The sequence below is a fragment of the Centruroides sculpturatus genome, unplaced genomic scaffold, assembly GCF_000671375.1.
Source record: "Centruroides sculpturatus isolate CEXI.00-Female unplaced genomic scaffold, Cexi_2.0 scaffold737, whole genome shotgun sequence".
Classification (NCBI taxonomy): domain Eukaryota; kingdom Metazoa; phylum Arthropoda; class Arachnida; order Scorpiones; family Buthidae; genus Centruroides; species Centruroides sculpturatus.
Genome location: NW_019385040.1, coordinates 322,585 through 346,484, shown reverse-complemented (window position 1 = coordinate 346,484; position 23,900 = coordinate 322,585). Strand labels below are relative to the sequence as shown.

Genomic DNA, 23,900 nt, shown 5'->3' with positions numbered 1-23,900 from the left:
GTTTAAAAATATAAAATTCCTAAATCTGTTAAGTGCAAATGCTTTGCGTATAGGCCTAAAATTTTATGCAAATTGCATTAAAGTTTAATTTTTCAATTTAAAATCGAATATTCGAAATCTTCCCATAGATTAATTAAAGAGGGTCTTTTCGGCATAACGGAACCTTTTGGGGATCAATATAGGAATTTATAACAACAGTATACTTTAAAAAGAACAAGCACCACCCTAGTATATCGTTAATGAGATTTCTGCTTAATAGGGATAAAGACAAGTGATCGTTATGCTCAGAACCTATAACTCATCCCAGAAATTACAGCATTTAAGCGATTAAAACGTAGAAGTATGAACATATCCCCGGGCAAGAAAGTTATACGAAAACTTTTGTCCTTAATAGAGGGGTTTTCTTCACTCCACCCCACCATCGTCCTAGCTGGATAAACCAGCACTGGATGTCTGCCAAGGAGTGAATAGCGAGTCGAAGAGGTGATGAGATGTTCTGATAGGTGTTTGTAAACATGTCAAGCTTAAACTCCTCGACTAAGTCGGACGAAGACGTTAAGTTGTGGCGCTTGCTTTGAGAGGATGCTTACTAATTACTATATTATATATAGATTCGTGTCTCCGCTTTCTAATTCTACTGTTTATCGAAAACAGGCATCGCATTAATTCGGTACACGACCGACTCAAACAAGACATTATGTGAACGACACCAGGACTTAGTGAATTAAAAGGCATCACAACAACCGTCGTTAAGTATCCTCTCGTTTCTGGCACGGCTATTTTACCGGTACTTTTATAAATAAAACTTTTATAATGCGATAATAAATAATTTAAAATTGATACGTAAAGTATATTAAATGGGCCAAATAAAGTAATAACGTCGCCTCTCCGATTTAAATACAATCGGATGTTAACGCAGTCCGTTCCGTCCGCCATTTTGCGTTACGCCAACAAGAAACTCAATTATCATCAATCTAACTATAAATGACTGACACGGCAAAAGACAAATCATCTCTAACACTACAGCTCGAAATCCAACACGCATTTCCGCTCCTTTCATTTCTAACCAGTAATAGTCGTCGGTACATATCTATACCCAGTACCAATCAGTTGTTATCTTTGATGTGACGTCACGACCGGAAGTGAGGCAGGGGAGTTAGCATCCGGTGGACTAAAATCTGTACATAATAGCCGGCAAGCAAGACCAGCGCTGCACTGTCAGTGCGGGGATAATTTATTAGTCAAGTCAATAGTCGTATTGGCCACTAGAGAGACAGCCAAGTTTAATGGGTCTGTTTACTGTATTGTTGTAATGACTGCGGCTAGCTGGTGCACATTCTGTGGTGCAGGTGGGATATGCCGCCTTTCAAATTGATGCGGTTAGTAATGTCACCGGCATATATACAAGCATGGCAACTGCACTATGTTATAAAATTCGTCCGCAATTAACATAACGATCTTCACCCGGCATCCCTATCTTCTAGCCAGATAATTATTTATTGTATTAAGGTAACAACTGATCGAAATTTATTAAGAAAAGCCAGAATTATTTACTTATCGGCACACTAAAATTCCACTCTTTTTTTATGTGCAAACTTTAAAAAACAGATGATGGCGAATAACGATCCGGTCTAATTACTCGATTGAAACAAGGATTTAACTAATAAACGTTTAATTAGCGGCAACAGATTTTAATTTTAACATTTGTTAAATTGTCATAAATAAATAATCAACAGGCTGATGGATTTGTTGTCCCTGTTTTAAGGTGTGTTGTGCAGGTCATACCTGTCTCACGTGATACTCTATCATGCAGGTTAAGCCTTTACGACCCTTTCGTCCTCTTCCGTCAAACAAGACCATTAAACAAATAATTGCCCCGTCTTTCTGCTTTTTCATTGGTTGACATAAATGGCCTCTCGCAGAGTGAACTAAGCAGTAAAGAATGCGAATATTTTTTCCTACCGAATATTTTTAATTCTGTTTGTTTAAAAATTGGAAATTTTCTATCAAACGACTAAACAGATAAATAAATGCAATCCTCGGATGACTTGGCAAACAAGGTGTTGAGATACCTGTCAGGAAATATGTCTCCATTCTAACAAGCTTAACTGATAACCGAAGGAGATCGAGTAAGGATTCCGATAAATGATTTTTAAAAGAAAATTTATATTAATAAAGCCAAGAATTTTATAGAGCCATTTATCAAAAGCAAAGGGGTGGTCGACGTGCCGTATTTTAACATTTATCCGATTGTATTGTTTAAAACGCGAAAATCATTTATAGTAAAGCGTAAGATAATGACTAATTATCTGACGAGCACATCCGTATCTGCCGTATTAACTTTCAAAATGGCGTCAAGTGTAATCAGATAAATCTGACTTTGTTTGTTATCGGCGTGGACGTAACCTGTTAATGTACACATTAAGTTTATAGCTTCTTGAATTAAAATAATAATCGGTAACGGCTTCATTAAACAATTTGTTTTATATTATTTGCTATAATTTTATAAAATTTTGCTAATAGTAATTCTGGAAAAGGAGGAAACATTAACGATCGTTAATTACCGAAACGGCACGAAATGGACGGGCGACTCGGTATAAAAATATCAACAATTCTTATTATATCTGTTTAAATAACGATAATTGAAGTGTCCGTAGGTTGTTTCAATTATGCCAATAACATTATTTATCAATCGTTTTGTTGGTAAAGCTCCATTAACGTGCGAGTCTCGATTTTTAAATAAATGATTTTTGTTGTTGTAATTTGGCTATCCTGCAAGTCTGGTGTGAAATGAGGGGAAAAGATAGCGAAGAGCACCTCCGAAATTTTATGCTGGATATTCTTTTCGAGTCTCCTGCAGTATAACATATAACGCGATCTTTAGAATGCTTTAGACTATGTCAATGGCTCATGCAATCAGAAGAAGACAAAATGTCATACTTTATCTTCAAGGGGAAGTCATAATGCAAAAGCTTTCTTTTCCAACTTGTTTTGTTGTGATAAATGTACTACAGTTTAGATGTCAGTTTTAAATGATTACGGCCATTATATACAGTATAGAGGATAAAAACATATTTGAAACCTAGAAAAAATATTTTTTTTTCGTCAGATTTGTATCCTATTTCAAAATTTTATTTATAAGCGGTAATAAAACAAAAATTGCTGAGATTGTAGTGCGAGTCCTGTTTACGAACGACGCAAACGTACGCACACTGCCAGTCGAGCACCTTTTAATTGCCATTCAATTAAGTGCCCGGTTTGGCCACAGACTAAATTACTATTGGCAGTACTTAAGTGGAATATGCGACTAAACTGATTGTTCCAAACATAATGGGACCTCGAGGTGTGGCCGGATAGATCTCACTTTTATCCATAAGGTGGTACTTCTTTCTCGAGTCTAGCCAGAGATAGGCGTATTTTATCATTGGCTGAAGTTAGTGATTAAGGTTGCGCTAATCATCTTGCCTACGTGCTTGGAAGTAACCACCCTTTCTTTGTGACCTCATCATTTCCGCTAGACTCTCTCAAGATAGATGAAATGTCAAAAGAAATATGAAGATGAAATTATACCGGCAGACTGGACTTGTTTTTGTAAACTTTTTAAAGGTTATTCATTTAAGAATTTAATTATTTAAAAGCTAGAGATAATGATCTCCTTCTTGGTCTCGAATAATAAATGATGTAATAATTTGTATTTGTATGGTTCTCTGTCAGAAAACTAACTGACTATTGTGATTCATCGACAATTGTATCAAATAAATTACCGCGTCGATAAAAATTATATATATATTTATATACATATGCAGGCTTATATAGATAGTTGCTATATTGACATGACTAAGTTTTAAAATGCACTTTAAAAAACTATAAATGCGCTGTCACATTTTGATTTATGTCTCCTTTATATTGTAAACGAAAAACAAATTACGTAGAGACGAATAAAAATATTTCATAAATACGATAGAAAAACAATTAGCTAATTAAGCTAGAAGAGGAATTTTAATCCTTTTTGAAGTAAACTACATTTGAATGTATTAAAAACGTCTTTATCCACTCCTGGAGGAACCATTTCGTTGCGAACAAGTAATTTGTTGACTCTCAACAGATGGTTTGCCTATATCCGTATACATTTATTTAAATTATTAAAATTCTTATTTCGTATATATCAACTAAATTTGATTTGAAATATTTGGTTTTTTAAAAGTTCTTCTCAGTCGGCCTTAGAAAAATGTATAAGAAAGGCAGACGTTGTGTAGTGGTGCTTTAAATAGTCGAGCCACGTTAAAATACAACATTTAATGAGAGTTAATCAAGCAGGAAAGTTAAAAAAGAAGACCCTACGTTAAATTACAAGCTGTTTCAAATCTAAGTTCCCGGAAGCAATATTTAAACTATGGAGTTACTTAAAATTATCTTTTGGAGAAGTTGAATCCATATTCAGCCTATAAGACTACCTCAAATACGAAAATGCTAAATTGCTGACGCAATTTATGAAGTTGGAAACTCGTAACAGCTGTAACCAATTACATAACTAGTTTTGAGGAACATTAAAAATATTTTAACGATTACAACTCGATCAAAACACAATGCAGCATGATGGGGAAGGAAGGAAAAAAATGAACGAATTTAATGAAAAGACATAAAGATCCCACGACCCATCAATCTAATCGCAGACGTAATAGTTCAAGTTTTAGGAACGATTTTTCCAAATACAGAAAAGACACATATCTGGTCCTAATTCCCGAAGGTGAGTACAGCGCTACCAATCATTCAGTTTGTAGTAATTAAAGTTGGGCAAAGTTAAATCCAGCTTGATATCTGACTCCCACAGGAGATTACCCAATCTAATAAGTTCCCCCTTGCAGGGAATTACGGCTCTCTTTGCTGCAAAAACTCCGTCCCGTCAATCTGAAGCGAAATTGTCTAGTCACAAGTTGATAGTAAACAAGCAAATTACTCATTTCATCGACACTTTTCTTCTCTATCTTCTACAAAAAGACGACACAAGTTTTTCGTCCGGGGAATTAAGATACTAACTCGCTAATTATAGATTCTTTTAACCATTTGACAGTAATAAATATCGCTAGACCAGACCACTTGTTAAGAGTATACCAAAATTAGACGTTAATAAAATGACGAGGAAAGAACGTTTTACTAATTGCCGGATTATGTAACGTGCAAACGATCCCGAGTGTTTCTTTATTATTTAAATATTCGTGCAGAAATGCTCCGATTAAGAATGGCAGAAGCTAAAATGGAGCGAGCGGAGCGCAGCATGTGGATGTGTAAGCGGTAGATCGGAGGAGGGCAACGGTACGAATGATGTAAAAACTTTCCATCTGCGATTGTGTCAAACAGTACTTTCGTCAGTTCCGGCATTCGCGTGTCTGTGAAGAGGGAGAAGCAGATGTGAGGTATCTCTGGGGAAAGAGCCGCGATGGCATCTCTGGATAGCAATAGCTGTAAATGGACGGCGAAAAGGGGGATGCTACTTAACCTCTTCTATACCAAGCAATTTAATGAATAGGTTCCGATTCGACTAGTAAGTAAATGAAGATAAGAGACAGTTTAATTAATAAAACGGTTGAGAAAAGATAAAAGTTTGTTGCATCCGCCGCTGGAAAAAGAACTTTATAAATGCTAGATGTTAGATGGTGACTTTTTATAAATGAATGAAAAATAAGTCGTCCACGTGAATCAATGAAATGTGCTTCGGCCGATATATTCGATATCGTTAGAAACACGCACGCACAAGAAAATATAATGGTTTTGCTTTCCCCATTCTAATTCCTATCGTTTCGATAGGTAATAGAACTTGATGTTTCTGTACTCTTGATGATACGGTGTTTACATACAAACCCGATGGATTTTACCGTATTGTAGATGATCCGATGACGAAATTGCTGTCCTAAACGACCACCCAAATAGATCTAGATGGATCGTAAACCACAGTGTAGCTCGATTCGATAAATCGAGATACGTGATTGTTACATATATGCCACTAGTACATAATTGAAAAGAAATGAGATTTCTGCCGAATTCCATGGAATGATTTTATTAAATGATGTATAACTTACAAAATAGGCCCCGAGTTATAAAGTGTCGTGTTTAAAATGTAGCTTTTAACGAGAATAAGTTACGGTTATCTAATGTTACTTTCAGTAAAATTAGGGACAAACTTTTCTTTTTCCCCCCTCCCTCTCTATTCTACTGTTCGGGATACTTGTTCGACCGAATACCCATACATGCAACATATTGTTTAAACAGCCTATAAACCTAATATCTAAATTACTCGTTTATCCATAAGTCGTGCAACCCTCATATACGGGTCACGTAGGAGATATCGGTATCAGTATTGTAAATACTCTCTTCATTCCACAAAACGCAAATTGATATAATACAGAAAAAAAAACCTGTTTAAACCGTTTGTTAGATGCCAAGAATTCAATCGAACAATAAAGAAAAGATCATCTTAATGATTCCTCCAATGAAAGTGGCGGTGTTCCAAATTAAACCTGTCAAAAAATCCTAAAGTTTCCACAACATCAAAGAATCGGTTTCGTAGACGACGTCCACAGACAAACTATTTCAGTTGGCAGGTGGTGAAAACACCTCCACTTAAGCCCTCAAGGCTCAGCGAAACATTGTCCTGTCCAGCGACGCATAACCTGTCATTTCCAGCATACTTTGTCCCTACTCCAACTTGGTATATTTAGACAGTTTTTCTACAGAACGCAGTTAACCTGTCTCCATTCTACTAACGATTGACTGACATCAGATAGTCAGGTTTTATTGACGTCGTGTTACGACATAAATTGAGTTGGTTCGTCAAAATCAGATATAGAATATAACAGATTAAGAGTCCGATTCAGTAATTATGCCCGACGAGATTAATCGGATTAAGTCCAGTTTAACATATAAATAAAAAGAGATAAGTCTAACGCAATATGGATTCTTTGATGTATTACGATTTAAATAATCTGAAGATCGTCTTTTATGACTCTTCGTGTGTTTTCGAGACCCAAAGATTCTCCTTTACGAGAATCTTTGAGTCTCAGAAGCATACGAAGAGCCATAAAACACGATTGTGTCATGCAAATCAAGGCTCTAACTGCTGATCTTCGCCAGGATAAAAGCTCGGTGTCTGATTTGCATTACATGTGTAATTAGCTTAAAAGAATAAAGTTACAAAGAAGCTAAAAATGCGCTCTATCTAAACAGAATAAAATAATTAACATTAATGTCTTTAAATAATTTGAAACGATCTTAAGAAACTAATCTGCAACAGTTCAATATTAGGCAAGTTTAATACACAATCTCTTTATATTAGCTTCTGTAAAGGGCTAGAGACTTTACAGAACCGATTTCATTTTAAATCACGAATTAAAGACGTTAGAAATCTCAACAGAAGAAGAATAAAACTTCACTCCAATATCCATTTGTGCATCGTTACATAACGTAATTCTAATTATAACCTATATAAGACATTAATTGTCGTGACTTGGCAGATAAATAAAAAAAAAAAATGTATTCAAGTTTTATTAAATAAATCTTCTAAAATTTAATTTTAATAGGGGTATAAAACACCAATCGTTTTCACTTAGGCCCAACAACATGTTTTACTGCTAAACAAGTGGATTTTCAAAATCGCTATTTGGAAAATGCCCTCTGTATTATTAAGATGATGCTGTTGAAGCATGACATGCCACATCACATCATCTTTTGATATCCATGACTGTCATAAGTTAGGATGTGTATATAGAACAAAATTAATGTCGTCACTTGTACCCGTCTGTTATGCTCAATTTTTAAACAGGATTGAGGTTAGTTTGTTGATCGGTTGAACGCTTTTCTTATCGAAAATATGTCCGTAGCCATTTACCGTTTCTGCTATTACGAGTAACAGCCTACTGTACAGTATTATATATAATTTTTTTCCCCTCCTTTCTAATTCATTTCTATATTTTATTTTCTGAAATGCTTACAATTATTATTACGTCTATGTGATCCTTCTACAAAAAAAAGTGACACAGACTTCGAATAATGAACATATTTGTGAACAGTTAATCTACTTTTCCACTTTTAGAATTGAATTTTTTCCCCAGAATAATGATCTATTTTTAAAATCAGGTTTACTACTGCCATAAACCTACATCAGCCTTTATATACGTATGTGCCAATTGCAAAAAATTCATAGGCTGTAGGCGAGAACAGTTAATCGTTTGACTATTTTTAAACATTTTTTTTTTCTGTAGATCTTTTAAATAATTAATCAAATTACTCATTACAAAATGCCTAAAATATGATTAAATTATCCGTAAAATCTCTGAAAATTAGGTCTAAATTTGAATGATATATATATAACTATATATCTAGATAAATTATTTATAATAATATAACAAAAAAAAACACTACAATATAAAATTATATTAAGATTATAAGATTATTTGTGTTCTGTAATAAAAAATAAGATATTTTTTTAAATTTAGGAACACTTAGAAGTTATTCTGGTTTATACAAGCCGAGAAACACGCACATAAACAGGTGAATACAAGTATTTAAATCGTTGGCCGCTTCAGAATATGACATCCTGACGACAACTTGTCGCTCAAAGACCGGAAATGTCAATACCGTCGAGCTGTGGCAACACTGCAGCATCAAGACAGATCTTCTTCCTAACCATCGTAGATCTATAAAGGCGTTTTTCAAATATTTTTCCGAGTTAGATCATGCCAATCGTTCATAGTACCTTTACCTTTGGCACGTGTGATATTTCTCACCTGACTCGGCGTTTTTTTTAACATTTGTTTACGTTTTTACGTAAACTGTATCCAGCGTTATATATGATTCTTAGAAAAATCGTTTTTAAACTCTATTTTTATTTGGAAAGAAGAAATTTTTTATTGTCGGTGTTTAAATGTGGCTGTCGGGGGAAGAATCGTAGACGTTGTTAGTAGTAGGCCTAAGTGTTAATTAGTAAAGACACTAAAAATGGGGTAAAGTAGCAGAGAGAGAGAGAAAGAAAAAGATCTTTGTTCTTTTAATGTTATAAAGACAGATTCAGTTTCTACGAATTCGATCAGATAAATAAAAGTTAAATAAATCATTTTGCGGAACGTCTCGAAAAAACGTAAAAATCATTATTTTTCTTCTACTCTTATCGTATTTTTACAAATTATGTATAGAGAATGTTCTTTACAATTCAGAATGTAAAGAAAATTCATAAGTTTGAAACATTTCGCATCGGAAACGATAACATTTAGCCAGGCAAAATTTCATTTGCGGGCGCTGGCAAACAATAACACTTTCCAATTTGAACTTACAAGTTAACGGATGCCACATACAATTCAGCCAGAAATTACATTTCATAAGATAACTATCTGCTGTATTCTATATACCTAGCAGGGACAGAGAAAATTGCATGGGACGAAAATGACATGAGATCTCGATCTGGGAGGGGCAGCAGGATTTTAAGGGGGTAGTGTCTGCCACCCGCGTGGAATATCTATCTAACCCTTCTCGGTAGAGGGAGGGATGCCATCTAAACATGGAGCGTCTATCTATCAATGTCAAAATACCTTGTAACCTGTTGGAGCCGTCAGATCTACCCAAGATCTTTTGGCTACATTACAGTGAACATGAGTATCCGAGTGATATACGATATCATCCGTGGTGCTGCTCTGCATAAGAGCGCTTTGATACTCACCGTTAGATTTGCTTGGTCGGTAGAGAGATGCTCCCTTATAGTCGATGTTTGATGGTCTTTGTGGATAAACGAGTTGGCTAGTTCTACTTTTCTAGTTATGTGGACCGTGAAACCCATTAGTACAACAACTTGATTGCTCTTTTATATATTGCATTTTTACACTAATGCATTTAATATCGATACCATATTAGCACGTGTTTATTCTTAACGGTGGTAAAAGACTTTAAATCCCACTTTTAAAATTAAGTCGAAATGCTTCTTAGTCAAAAGACGATGTGTATTTTACAGATTAAAATATTTACGCTTAACAGAAATGAGCCATCTGTTCCCGCTTCTAGGCCTTACTAACAGCGAAAAATTTCGCAACTTCCTCCTCCTCCCAGTAAAAACGTTTGAGTTATTACTATTTTATAATTTACAATCGATGACTGCACAACGTTTCAATCTTAAACAAAAGGATCTTTAATACAGAAGTAGGTCTGTTTGCTTCGTTAACGTCTTGTAATTAATGATAAGAAAAGGCGATATATCTTCAACTAAACATTTCTTCTTTTTCTTCTTAAATTTTTCGATATAAATAATTGCACGTGGACTCGCAAAAAGACCATATAACTCTAGGCATTTGTACTTAGAGAGGTGATCGAAAAAATTGAGTAGAACCTCAACTCACTTCAGGCACAGTTTTATTTGGAGGACACGAAACCAGTGGTGTATACCCACGAGAGATTTACCGGGTAGTTTTCGCCTTCCGGGGATTAAAAGTAAAAAGATCGAATATATATCCCCAAAGAATTAAGACGAAATAAAATCTATAATAATTTCAAATTATTTAACTATTATAAATTCATTTTAAATTTTTTTCAAATTGCAAATATGTATTAGGAAAGATAACGTTTAAATTCCCAGTATGGGCCGAAAAACGTAGTTTAAAATTTTAAAATATTATTAAATATATTCTTTCTCAATTAAAGAATAAAATAAATTAGATATTTATATAACGTAATCATCGATTTTAAAGACGTTTAAGCACGCGATGTGTTACAACATACAGACAATACACGACACGTTGATAAGACAGATCAAAAAACCCATTAGGGGAATCACTTATCGCTAGATCTGATTGGGCATTGAATGTGTAAGAGTCTTTCTTTGCTAAAAATCAAAGCTTAAAGGTGACTGGGAGAGAAGGGATGACATTGTCGGAGGTTGCAGTTCGTCAACGGTCGTGTATCAAGCCATAGTCAGCTGTGTGTACAAACCCATCGTCCAATCGCTCCAGTTAATTGAATACGGTGTTTCCATTTACTACGTACAGCGACCCGATGGTCAACTGACTGTGTGTGCACTCCTTCACTTCTATTGCCCTCGCCCACAAAAACCATCAGGTGTTGGATTATTGCCTCACAACACGAGCTTCTATCTAAAGAGACCATTACCTAGTTAACCAACTCGATGTTTACTTATCCGGACTAACCTCGGTTCTACATCGTTTTACTCCTTTTTGACACCGATGGAATGGGAGCTTTTTCAACTCAAAATTGCACCGCAAGCAGCTTAATTTCGGTTCTTTGAAAAGAAATTAAAAAGATAACCGCCTTTAAAAATTAATTTTAAACTTCTTCCTAAAGTTTATGTTTCGAAATTATGTTTTGGCCGGTTAACAATTTTCATTTTAACTGGCTAAAATGTCAGATTAATTCAATTATCGTCTGAAGATAATTTAAATTATTATTTTTTTTTATAACGTAGCTTATTAATTTATAAAAGAAAAATATATATAAAAAGAATTTTTGAAATCTGTTTCGTAATTTTTTTTAACAGGAGAAAACTCGCCATTAATATAAAATTAGTAAAAAAAAATTTCGGGATAAAATTGAGTAAGCGTAAGACGATTTGACGACGATAGTTTTCCCAAGTTGTCGGTTGTTTTACGTCACCGGAAGAGGAAGTTAGCGTTTTCCTGAGTTCATCACGTGGTCCGCCGATCTGAATACAAAAGAAATCCGTCCAAGCATCTCACGTTTCCCTTTGGGGGTGTCGCCAAAGCTTTTAAGACTCCGGTCGGAAGTCGAGGCATCGGAGTGACAGTCATGCCATTGGCTAGCCATTCCATGTTGTTTATGACGGACACATTTCCTGGGAAAATTACCCAGCCAAGCCTAAATAAATCTCGACACGGGGCACCAGTGTCCCAGAAATATGGCAAGTCGGCCATTGTTCCTAGGTGGCTGCTGTCCTGGCGAACCCTCTATATAAATCATCGACACAGCCTCAGCTTTCCACCAGCTCAGTCGCACGATGCATTTATATCGACTGATTAAACGTGTAGTGAGTAAGAGCACGGGTGGTTTCCTATAACAGCCCAGCTGTAGAGTATAAGTTTGTCAATGGTATTTGTCTTCCAGTCTCCCTCGGCACTTTACTTTCCAAAACTCTTCACACCCCTCTCCATATAGATACGGAGAACGCGACTCGCCGAATGGTACGGTCCGAGTTTGATGATGTGTGAAGGGAAGATGGGTCATCCTATTAACTATAGACATGTTTATGGAGACAATGACGGAGGGGATAGGGTGACGGTGTCATAGTCTGTCTACAGAATGGCGAGTCGTTCGAGACGTCAACTTTGAGCCTTTTGAATGATACGATGGAATTCGCCAGGGAAGCCAAAGGTCGCGACTTTTAAGTTCACCCACCTTCCTATATCACGTCTTAAATATCGCTAGTCGATTTGTATCGGGACTTTGATTTCCATCTCTGTAAAAGACTACACCTATAAAAATAGTTAATTTCATATAAGAAACTAGGAGTTTTAACGGAATGGGATGGTGCAATCAACGGAAAAACAATCTTGTAACATTTTCCCTTCGGGCACGCGCGTGATTCACGAACCAATCCGTGACAGTTGTTTATTTTTATCGACTAACAATGAAAACATCCTTCACAAAACAATAGTAATGCCGTATAATTACAGCTAGTGCCGGAAGCCGATATCCCTGGCGGAAGAACACGGTACTAAACGCTTGCGAGACTTTAAACCGGTAAAATAAAGTTGCAAATTCTTACCTTGGCATCTGCATATTAACGTTTATGCGATATTCATTAAGCTTAAATGTTTTAACAATGGCGTTTTGCCCTTCAATTTTACGAGGATGCAGTAAACGTTTTGGTTCGAGTGTCGCCATGTTTCGAGCCAAACTATTAAAAAGAAAAACGAGAAGCAGAAACTAAATTTTTGATGATCTTCCCGCACCACCAAATCTCGTCCGGAAAAAAGTGATTCGGGTTGGCAACGCCAGCGATAGTAGCGACGACAGTGAACAATTTTATTTTACTTCATTTAAAAAAAAAAAAAAAGGCAGTGAGATAGAGGAGCAGGGAAAAAAGCGCCATTAAAATTAAATTTGAAGTTGCCCGTAGGCCCGGTTTTCTTATAGCAACCGAAGAGACACGTGATTTCGGAGATGTTTGTTGAAATCGATTCCAGCAACTTCACTGGCGGCTTCCTCCTCTCAATAGATGCCGTCGTCGACACTTAAGTTGCCGCGCCAGGAAGCATGTCGGCTTCTGGGAAAATACGGTTATGTCTATCAACCGGATACCCTTCTCGCGCTTTGAACCGTTTGGCGCGAAACGGCGAAGCAACGCCACCTTTGCCCAATTATTTCGATATTTAATTTGCTACCCGCCCAAAAGCCGCCCGTTTACAAAAAAAAGGTGACTAAACGCTACCGACCCGACCGCCGCCGCCGACGATGAACAAATATGTCACTCGGGACGTTGACATCGTCCTTCCCTCGAACGTCACCGGCAGTCACGTGACTCGACTGTCATCGGACTATTTGTCAAATCGCCCTTCCTGTCAGTGTTCCATTTGATTCTCGTCCGAATTGGATTGCACGCTACCTCTATACTTTAAATCGAACTAGAAACTTGTAATACTCGAGTGACAGAAATGGCAAAGTCCAGACTGTCTGTCTGGTGGTGCCACAGGTTGCGGGTTCCAGTCCCGACCTCCGATGATGGATGATGTTACGACGACTGCCCTGCGGTGTGCTTGGCCGCATGCCATTCCCATCTGGTCCATATTTAGCACAAAGTACTATGGGGCAAGAGATCGCCCCCTTTTTTTTTTCTTCTTTCCAGGTTTTTACGCCCAAGTTGGACTTGGAGCGGCCGGGACGATTCCGAAGCCGAGGAATTAGGTGTCTGCCCCACTGCACGTGTTTTTATCAACCGGACGCGTGCGGCAATTAGCGCACCTATTTAATTAAAAGGCGATAGCTCGACGTCCAACAGACATCATCGCATCTACCTGAGTACTTTATTATGTTGGCGAGGAGGATAATTGATGTAAACCTAATTAAATTATTGCCGTATTTGGCAAATGATATTACGACGCAAGCTTAATAGCAGTTAGTGTGGAAACTTTTCCGGTGATAGACCGTGTGTCGCCTATTGATCAGAAATCGATGGTAGATTAAACATCCCACAACATTGCCGCCGTGCACGTGTTTTAACGATTACGTTTTCTGGTCACCGATACTGGTTCGTAAAGGTAAGAAGATAGAAGTGGATTCGAATACGTATTACGTACAGACCTGGAGGCTTTTGCCCAGCCACATTGATCGCAAACGCACGAACCACACGAAGATGCTATTAAAGTGCCAGACAACAATGTACTTTATCATTGAGCGGAGTGACAGCTTGCATGTTAATGTTCAGGTGCGTGGTGAGGAGAACGTGACGTGCTAAAAGATCTGTGTTCTGATTGGCTGGGATGGGAGCAGTCGTCATTAGCTAGAAAATAACCCGGCACCGGGGTGATGATGACAAATTGGTCATAGTGCTATCAACTCGGCTAAAAATCGACTAGTCTAGTCTGGTGATTGACTCCCGTCATGCAGCTAACAGACATGCCAGTTGTAGACCTGGTCTCCAGTGACAAGATGTCATTAGTTAGTCGACAGGTTTTTGTTATGGTGGAGACATTGGTAGGAAGCCATTCCAATTGTTTTCTTCGAAATAATGCGTGAGAAACTTCCATAATGGTTTTCTGGGCGTTGATTGTCTGGAACGCACAAATCGGAATTGGATTTCTACCGTGGCCAATAAGAAAAACATCAAATTTAGTCGGTAAAGGTCGGATCTCGTCACCGATCTCTATACTTTGGTCCAGAAATATCGACCGATATTTGCAGGGAATTTCCTAAATCCCAAACAGATTCCGAAAATCTACTCGGGATCACTTTAAATAATATTTATCTGGAAAGGAAAAGAAAAATAAAGCTCGGAAAGAACCGGTCCCCGGGTTATTACAGATCACGGAAGCTTACTCTTTAGTAGTACTTTAAACGGAGGATCTCGACCATGATTTCTCGTGCCGAAAGACCATCGTATATAAGAGAATATACAAAGAATCTATTGAGTTTCTATTTGCTTCTTCGACTGCAATTACTCAGCCAACTGGGCTCAACCGATGATAATGAGGAAATAATAAGAAAACAGAGGAGAGGAAAAACTCCGCGAGCAGGTCCCGACACACGGAGATGAACTGGAGTGTTAGAAAAGCAGGCAGGAAATTGCCTAATGATGTGTAAAAACTCATTAGCAAGAGAAGCAAAAAAAAGCAAGTTAATCTACGCGATAAAAAATTTTGAATATGATAAAAAAAACTTCGGTACTGACTCACCCATTAATGTTCGTATAATGACAACTTTTGTCTGTTTTGATACGATGTCAGTTCTGCCAGGGTTACTAATGATTCAAACACGCTCGCATTTACTGACAAACATCCACGTCTATTAGGAGGAGGCCAATAAAGGCCCTAAGTCATTCTCTCCCAGTCACCATTCGGCAGCGTGTCCACTCGCTAGGCAAACTAACTCATTTACCACAGCTCCACGTTCGCCTTTAAAGCTGGCCATCAACCTCACGCGCATCCCCCCCTTTCTTTTAGATATTTTCGAGAAGAGAATTTGACGGAACACGTGTCTTCATAGTGGCCAAGATTGCAAAGACTTCGATCTATTAATCACTATAAAAGCCCTCGTACACGTTTTGCCTTTTAAACTATTTAAGTCGATCGGTTAGATATAAAAGCTCCAATGTTTTCGGCAATTTATAGAGCAAACCTAGCACATTCCCAAACAATTCTAATAGAAATGACATCCGAACCAAAATTGATTCGCAAACGTTGACAGAGTAACACAGATTAAAGCAAATTGTAGAGACGTTGTAGCCGAGAACGTCGAAGCTCCTGCTAGATGTAGGTCAACACCGCTTAAGACTCCAATAGTTCGCCTTTATTTTTCTCATTCGAAACTATACGAATCGCTGTTCGGCCTCAATTATCGAAAATTAACTTACCTGGTAGCCTCTTGCTCGGGTTTCTTCATTGCAATGCGTTCGACACATTAAACTAGAAATTAACAACAACACGAAAGACAAATATGAAATTTCGTCGCGCTGACCATTGCATCCAGAGCATTTAATTTCGATTTTTTATTAAATTCGATTGAAAATTCAATCTCTACAGAAAATATGAAATTCAGAATCACCGACAAGACGACTAATTTCTAACATAGACGCCTTAATGAAAGCAATTAGCGTTGACAAGAAGGGGTACCATAACTGTTATCTCAGGATGGTGCCTTCCCTCCCTATCCTAGCACTCACTAACGGAAGTCATCAACAGTCTCGACTTCCCGGAAGCCTTATTGGGAAAACTCTGGTAGTTTAGGCCACAACAGCCAATCGGAAGCTCTCTGGTGGCGATCCAGGTTGCCATTCTAACCTGCAGAGCATTTTAATACCAATCGATACATGTGAAAAAATTTCTTTTCTTTAGCATTGACCCAATTAACCGAAAGACTCCCTCCCACGACTTACGTCGATACAGGCAACCCCCTCGATTGGACACAATCAAATCTCGTTATTTCGGTGGAGCGTACAGGATTTCGTAACACGTGTTTATTTGGTAGAAAATTGTTGGATTTTCGCGAGACAAACCGAAAGAATAAAAGCAACTCGAAGCAATTTACTAAATTCAACTGTTTCCAATTTAGAAATCTTAACGTAGTTGTCACCCGTCTGTGCAATTTTTCATGAAGTTATTCGATAAAAATGACATTTTAAACATTGGGAAAATTCAAAACCTTAAGAAAAGATTAAGTAAATTTCCAGGATCATTGTAAATACCTTCTCGTAAGGACTAGTTAATTAATCGAAACAGAGATGCATCTGCAACACAAATAATAGCGGATGGCAAATGTCCAGACTGTCATTTCTGCAAATAAGAACAAGATCTGAGGATATGCATCTAATTTGTAATAGACATTCCGAGTTTGGAGGGAGAAGACACGTTAAAGTATTTATTTTTAAATCTACAATGCAATAATTACAATATAGGTTAATAGATAACGATAAAAAAACTTCTTAGTGTCACGAGCGTTATGCCACGCTTCGGCCCTTTCTGGAAAGGCCTACGAGAGAAAATTAATAGAGCATGAATCCCATTGTGTTCAAATTACGTTCACATTGCAACACGTAAACACGCATTGTATACGCAATTTTCGACTTACAATAGACGCTAATAATAAAGGTTTTGAATCCCATTTAACAAGGTAAACGTTTAAATTTATGCAAATTTCGATGCTAATTTTGAGATTCTTTGCGGGTTAAGTCATTATTCATTAGTTTTAACGAGATTATGGCAACCTCCTCACCAGTGTCCTATTGAGTGTTTCGGATTGCCTACGTTTTAACCGGTCGTTTTCCCTCGGATAAGATCCCGTGAGAATGTTAGGTTGGGCCTCAAAATTTATGCTTCCTGTCCGTCTATTTAGCCTTACTCGTTTGGTTATTTAAACCTTACCGAATTTGTTTCCGACTGCGAATAGAAACGAGGCCAACCGAAGCAAATCGAACTAAATTTTAGGCGGTGCAAACAAACGAATGGGTAAGCCTATCTCCATGTTTGTCGATTGGGAGGCACTACAGTCCACATGTAATTGGTAGGTTGGTGTTCTGATAACCGTGTTGCCCTCCTCTTTCTAATGATTGGACAATTACTTTTAACACTCCCCCCTGTCATGCCGAGGGGGACGAAAGAAAGAATGAAAAGCGATAGATAGTGATTACAAGGTACTCCTTGTAAGCTTGTTTTAGTTCCTGTACTGTCAGAGGTAACAAAATACAGCTAGCAGCTGTTCTTTGCCTAGCTGATCCATCAAACGGACAAGATATTGGTTATTCATCCCTCGGAGCTGCAAAACTTTTCGGGGTTTGTAGATTGTAGTCTTTTTTCTGTTATTTACGTCTGTATTTAATTGTAATCGCTGTTATAAAGAGAGATAATTGTAGCTCTATTAGATTAGAAACATTCTAAGCATTGATTTTGTTGAAGAGATGGTTTGTCGAAGAATAATAGACTTCTTCCTCATCGAAAGTTGATTATCGGGGGGTAGACGAGCAATCGGTGGACGAACTTAAGAAAACTTAAACAAATTGCTAAACTCTAAACTAAAATTGATGCTACAGAATGTGGAATCGAGTCGTCCGAGTGACAGACAGGATATTAGAAGCCTTTCACCGGACCCAAATTGTCATTCAACAAAGTCTTCAAGAAAGGATTAAAGGCTGTTTATTCAACTTTCCAAGTCTGAAAATTGAAAATTCCACTACAAAGAAAACAATCTCCAAGACAAAGAACAGATCCCAGTCTATCACATCGCATTTGTTACTATTTAAAAGTATAATTGTTGTCAAATTAACCTAAAACACAACAACCGACTTTTGTATCAACGATTTTCATTAAAATATGAGTTAGTATTTCAATTTAAAACGGGAATTTTATACTAAGACCTTCTTCTATTATCTAATGGAAATTTGGAAAATGTAGCAAGCCAATCCCTAAAATACGAAAGAATGCCAAACATGGTTTTCAATTTCAAACAATGAAAGTTTATCATATTAAAAGCTGCTGTATTTCTACACCGTCCGAATTCGAATTTAGAAACTAATATCTAACAGGAAGAACAGAACGTAAACAAGAAGTTTTCAAAGAGAATTTATAGGAATATATGACAAAATAATTACGAAACTTCTGTTTGTAACGTCGCAGGATAACAAATAATTCATATTTAACACGTGTTCAAAATTAGAATTTGTCTAAGTTTTAATAAATAATTAGGAATTCACGTAAGAGATGGAACAAACAAGGTTTTCTACCGGGAACTATTATTTAAAAATGTCGATTAAACCGTTATAAATCAACCGAAACTTTCATTTAAAAGCACAAACAAAAGAACTGTTGGGTTTTTGAATAGTGGAAATTTTCCTCCTCCAACTTGGTAAATGTAATTTTCTGATTGACACCCAACATTCGAGTTTCCTCGACGGTATGTTTGTGTTTATATTTTCCTATTTATCCTGTTGTATCGCTATTTATCTCTCTTCAAAATTTTTTTCCCTAGGCTAATTTATGATTGGAACTTAAGAGATGTCACACTTTAACGATAATTTAATTTCTTTCTGGCGTTTGTTATATTAAAATGAATGTCAATTACAACGAACACGTGTTATACGTGGAGTAATTATAAAACAATTAAGTTAATAAAAATTATTCCCAAAACGATTAGATAATTTTGAATTTAGACCGATCTGCTCGGAATTCCGTGGCAGTTTCAAACGCGGGATCGACAAGAAAAAAAAAGTATAGAAATTCCAACAGAGGGAAAAAATGGAACAACGTGACAAAAACGTGACTCACGTATGTCTCGTGTAGTTCGCATCCGAAACGTCTTTCGACAACTTGAATTATAGTTCCCTATAATTTCCCAGAGCCGACAATAAGAAGGAAAAAAAATGAACGCGGAGCCCTTACGAAAGAGGGCCGGCCCTTACCCCCTCCAGGCCCACTAATGACAAGAATGAATCACTCGGGGACTCGTCTTGCCCATTGTTTCAGCTGCAAAAAGCACGCACCGTGACTGCGCTACATTCCTATTGGATGTCACACCTGCCAGATGAGTGACGAGTCGGGGGGAGGAAGTTGATGAGATGTCGACCAGTCATGTCTGTCCCGCGACCAGACATGATTTATCGGGAAATGGAAGGATATCTCGCAAACCAATTATACGACGGCCGCCGGTGCGTTTTTAACGGGGTGTAAAAGGAGGGAAAACGTCCGAAAAGCATCGGGAGGTTGAAAGCGCGCGAAACCCAACAGATCGCGAGCGAGGCGGCAGAGCGATGTGCCATTCCGACGGGATGCCATCAAACAGAAGCGGTTATGCGCTATCCGGACGGTCCTAGGCCGAGAAACCCCCTCGGCTGTCAAGCTATGACTGACATGCGCTCTGACAAGGAGTGTTGGCCATCACTATCTACATAAACTGTCATCCGCAGCCGCAGCGGGCTAACAACGCTTCCTTACTGCGGAATGTCCCGTATCCTCACTTGGTAAAAGTTAAGGCCGCCGACAACCCTTACTAGATTAAAGTAAAAAATTATGTAAATGCTCAATGGTAAATAACCGGCTTTTACTTACATTTCATTCTTTTGGGCCGATGTTGCTTACGTCTGGGCATATTGGGACTCCGCAAGACCACTAGTCCAACAAGGGGCGGTGACACAAACCAGTAAAAAGCGCCTCACAAGCAGCCAGAAGGGTAAGCGCTACCCACTGCAAACCTGCCATTCAGTCAACTAGCGGCACGGCGGTGACGTCAAGAAGATAGACAGCCGGGGCGCTGGGCATCATGGGAGATGTCTTTACGACTCCGTTCCGCCATCTAGTGGCGGATAGTAGAATTAAAAAAAGTCGCACGTGTGTAGTTACAGATATCATCGATCGGGGTCGAAGTTCGTTTTATGTAGACGCAAATCGCGAGTGCGCGGGAATATATAAATAGGGGCCGTTTCTGCATCGAACTTGTCGCTCCCCGACTTCTCCAACGCCCATTATACAACTTCAAAACCTATCACAACTCGATTTTGTATCCGGAGCAAATTCCATTAAGCCAGCAAATTTTGTATTTCCTACTTAAACACTACATTTTAAAAGATTTCGCTTCTATACGCTTCATTAAACTCCATTAAACATCGTTATCCACAATAGAAAACAAAGAAAACTAAACCGTGATCGATTCAATTAATCCCGTTACAGAGGGAGAAGATTATATTAATTGTTTCGATCGCTAATTATTGAATCAAGATCGAAAAGGGATATTTGAGAATCGGTCGTCTAAGGCAAAGGAAAGTAAACTGTATAAAAAAACCGAGTTCATTAACGTCTAAGGAGATGAGTCGGGGAGATTTTGAGCGGAGGAAGGCTAACCCACGCCTGCCACAAACAAATTATTAGAGTCTTAACTGCCAGATTAAACGTATCACCCCAAACTATAATATTGACCCGACCAATAAATAAACCGAGAATTTGAATTGTGTTATTTGTGAACGTTTAAGACAAGTGATGTAATGCTTCTCTTAGACGAGACCCGGAAACCGGCCAACTAATTAGCATAATATTCCACTTACTGTCGTATAATTACAGCATATAGGATATCTAAGGAAATGAATCTCGGGACCAGTTCTCTCGACGTCATCGACCAAACAGGACCTCTCGGACTTATTCAGTTATGATAGATGACTGACTACTGACACGCAGGCGTTTGGATGACGACCAACAAGTTGCGCATAATGCAAACAATTAAATTTGAAAGGGGGAAGGAAAAAACTCTTTACGTGATCAAAATGCTCGAAACAATTTCTTAAAGTTGTTTTCATTAACTTTTGACCTTACCGGAGTATAAAAAAATTTATTCGTATTCCGCAAATTACTTTTGGGAAGTTCTATTTTCGGCGGCAAATTTAGTTAAAAGACACCCTATACTTTGTATCGAATATTAATGACGGCTTCACGCTCTAATAAATCAAAATATTAACATAGAATGAAAACGGCAGAGTTATATACACACGGAATAGACTACCGATGGTACATAATGTGTGCGAACACAACCGCAAGTGTACGTAATTAACCGAAAATTTAATATTCTTCCTACGAATAGGAGATGGCAGAAAACGTCGATAGTATAAGCGGAGGAGCGAAGTATGTCCCCGTACGGTTTCGGAAGTGTGTCCCGGAATTAACCCGTGGCCATTGGTCGAAAAGGCAAGTAACCGATTAAACTGGATGTTAGTTTCGTCGGTAGAGAAAGTCAAAACGCCAGGGATTATCGACTGCTAAAGATAGAAGTCGGGATCAGAAGGGCGATACTCGACTCTCCTCCCTTCTAACTTCAAAGAGTCCGCCGCTGGCACCACTGCGCAGACGCAGTGCATTGCCGCTCGCCGGCGTATATTTAATTGTCGGGGTTCGACAGTAAAAGGGAATTACCGATGCGCTCGCTTTGTCCAATAAAATGTAAGATTTTACTAGGAATAAAAAAGTATTTTGGTAGCTTTTCAGATTAATAACCTGCAATTGTCAGGGCGCGGTGATTGGGGGTCGCCATGTCTATTTAGTTAGCGGAAATAACGATAGGGGGAGCTTTCGTCCATTACTTTCCACGCCACCTGTCTATATTAACATAAATGAGCTATTGATAGGACGCGGCTCTTCTGCCGACGGCTGTGTTGTGCCGCTCTATTTTCATTCCAAATGGTTTTTGTTTCTGACACAAAAATTGCCTCCGTAAGCGCTCGATCCGTTAAAACGTGCATAAAATTTCCAAACCGCATTAAGGCAAAAAGTCATTTATCGGAAAAATTCTTTCTAATGTCTGGTAGACGGTTCGATCTCGGTTAGAAGCAGTCCGAACTCCCACGTTGTCACGTTCCTACTTCGCCGTACATAGTCCGAATTATAATTTGTTTTTATTTAAAATATAAAAATAATATTGTGCCTTTACGAAATTTATTATTCGCGTTTCCGATTTCGTGACGACTTATTTTATAAATCACGCAAAGCGGACATTTATGTTGTGTAAATAACTTCGAAAGTACTGCCGCCTCTATTCATTTATGCACCGAGAACTTCGTGACGGGCCACTTACCACTATCAATATTCTCTCACCCGCCATTTATAGAAATTCCCCCGAAGTTGATTAAGTACAAATCATTCTAAATTAAAAAAAAAAAAAACTGTTAACAAATCAGTAGTCCATTTCGGTACCACGCGTCTTACCAAATTTGGCAACTGACATGAAGTGTGCCAATCTGGCGTATGGATTCGTGAGATTTTTTGCTAACGGAATTTATTGTTTTGTACGTTATTTTGGATTGGTCCATATTCGGAATTTACAATTTAATAGGTTATATTATATACGAAATAAAATTAATATAGATAATTTACCGCTTTATCGGGCAGATGTCAAAACGTAACACGACGATGACAGGGTTAAATGTTCCGAAATGCTCCTAGCTACTCCGCACTTCATCGGAAAGCCGGGATGCCAATCACAGACGGATGGATGGATCACACCGGCTACACATCGATAGCCAGGAATTCTCCCCGTTTGCAAGAAATGTGTTAAACAACTGCGCTGCTGGATTAATAAGCATTTAAATTCGAACTTTTAAAATACAACACAGTATTAATGCATTGTATATTTGTACTACGCCATATATTTTTAAAAAATCTTAATTATTGCGCTAAGAAATATCTACAGAAAAGAAAGATCGTATGACGTCAACGAATTTTAAAAATTTGTGATAAAATCAAATTTTGGCACACGACTTATTCAAACTTTTTTTTTTTTTTTTTACTTCGCGTAGATTTAAAAACGGCCAATCAGAAGACATCGACGACGTATTAAATATCCTTAAGAGGAAAATTCATTTCCATTACTTTTAATGCGTTTTCTTCAATTAATGCAGAAACAGAAACTGGCGATTAAAAAAAAATAATAAGGTAAAATTTAATTAAGAAATCTCAATCCTGAATATAAAATTTTGAAAAATTTAACACGACCTTTTTAAAAATATAATCCAAAGAACTTAAACATTATTTCAATCGTGTAAATTTAAATAAACGACGAATTTTATATATTTACCTACGATAAGGTCTCTCATTTACAGACGACGGTCATTTGAACGTTCCTTACATCGCAACTATCATCAATTATAAATGCACCCATTAATGATCCTCGAACCAGATTATAAAAAGACCACAAGTCTATAATTTTCAGTA

The 23,900-nt window shown here is 37.7% G+C and overlaps 1 protein-coding gene across 1 annotated transcript in view; it reads right to left on the bottom strand.

The window, feature by feature from the left end:
• Window positions 1–20,438, bottom strand: part of LOC111633750 (protein tiptop-like) — a 74,683-nt gene extending 54,245 nt beyond the window's left edge. Inside the window, exon 1 of the mRNA XM_023378366.1 lies at window positions 20,259–20,438. Within this exon, the coding sequence (XP_023234134.1) occupies window positions 20,259–20,298 (40 nt within the window). The 5' untranslated portion in view covers window positions 20,299–20,438. The remainder of the gene's footprint in view (window positions 1–20,258) is intronic.
• Window positions 20,439–23,900: the final 3,462 nt, after the last annotated feature.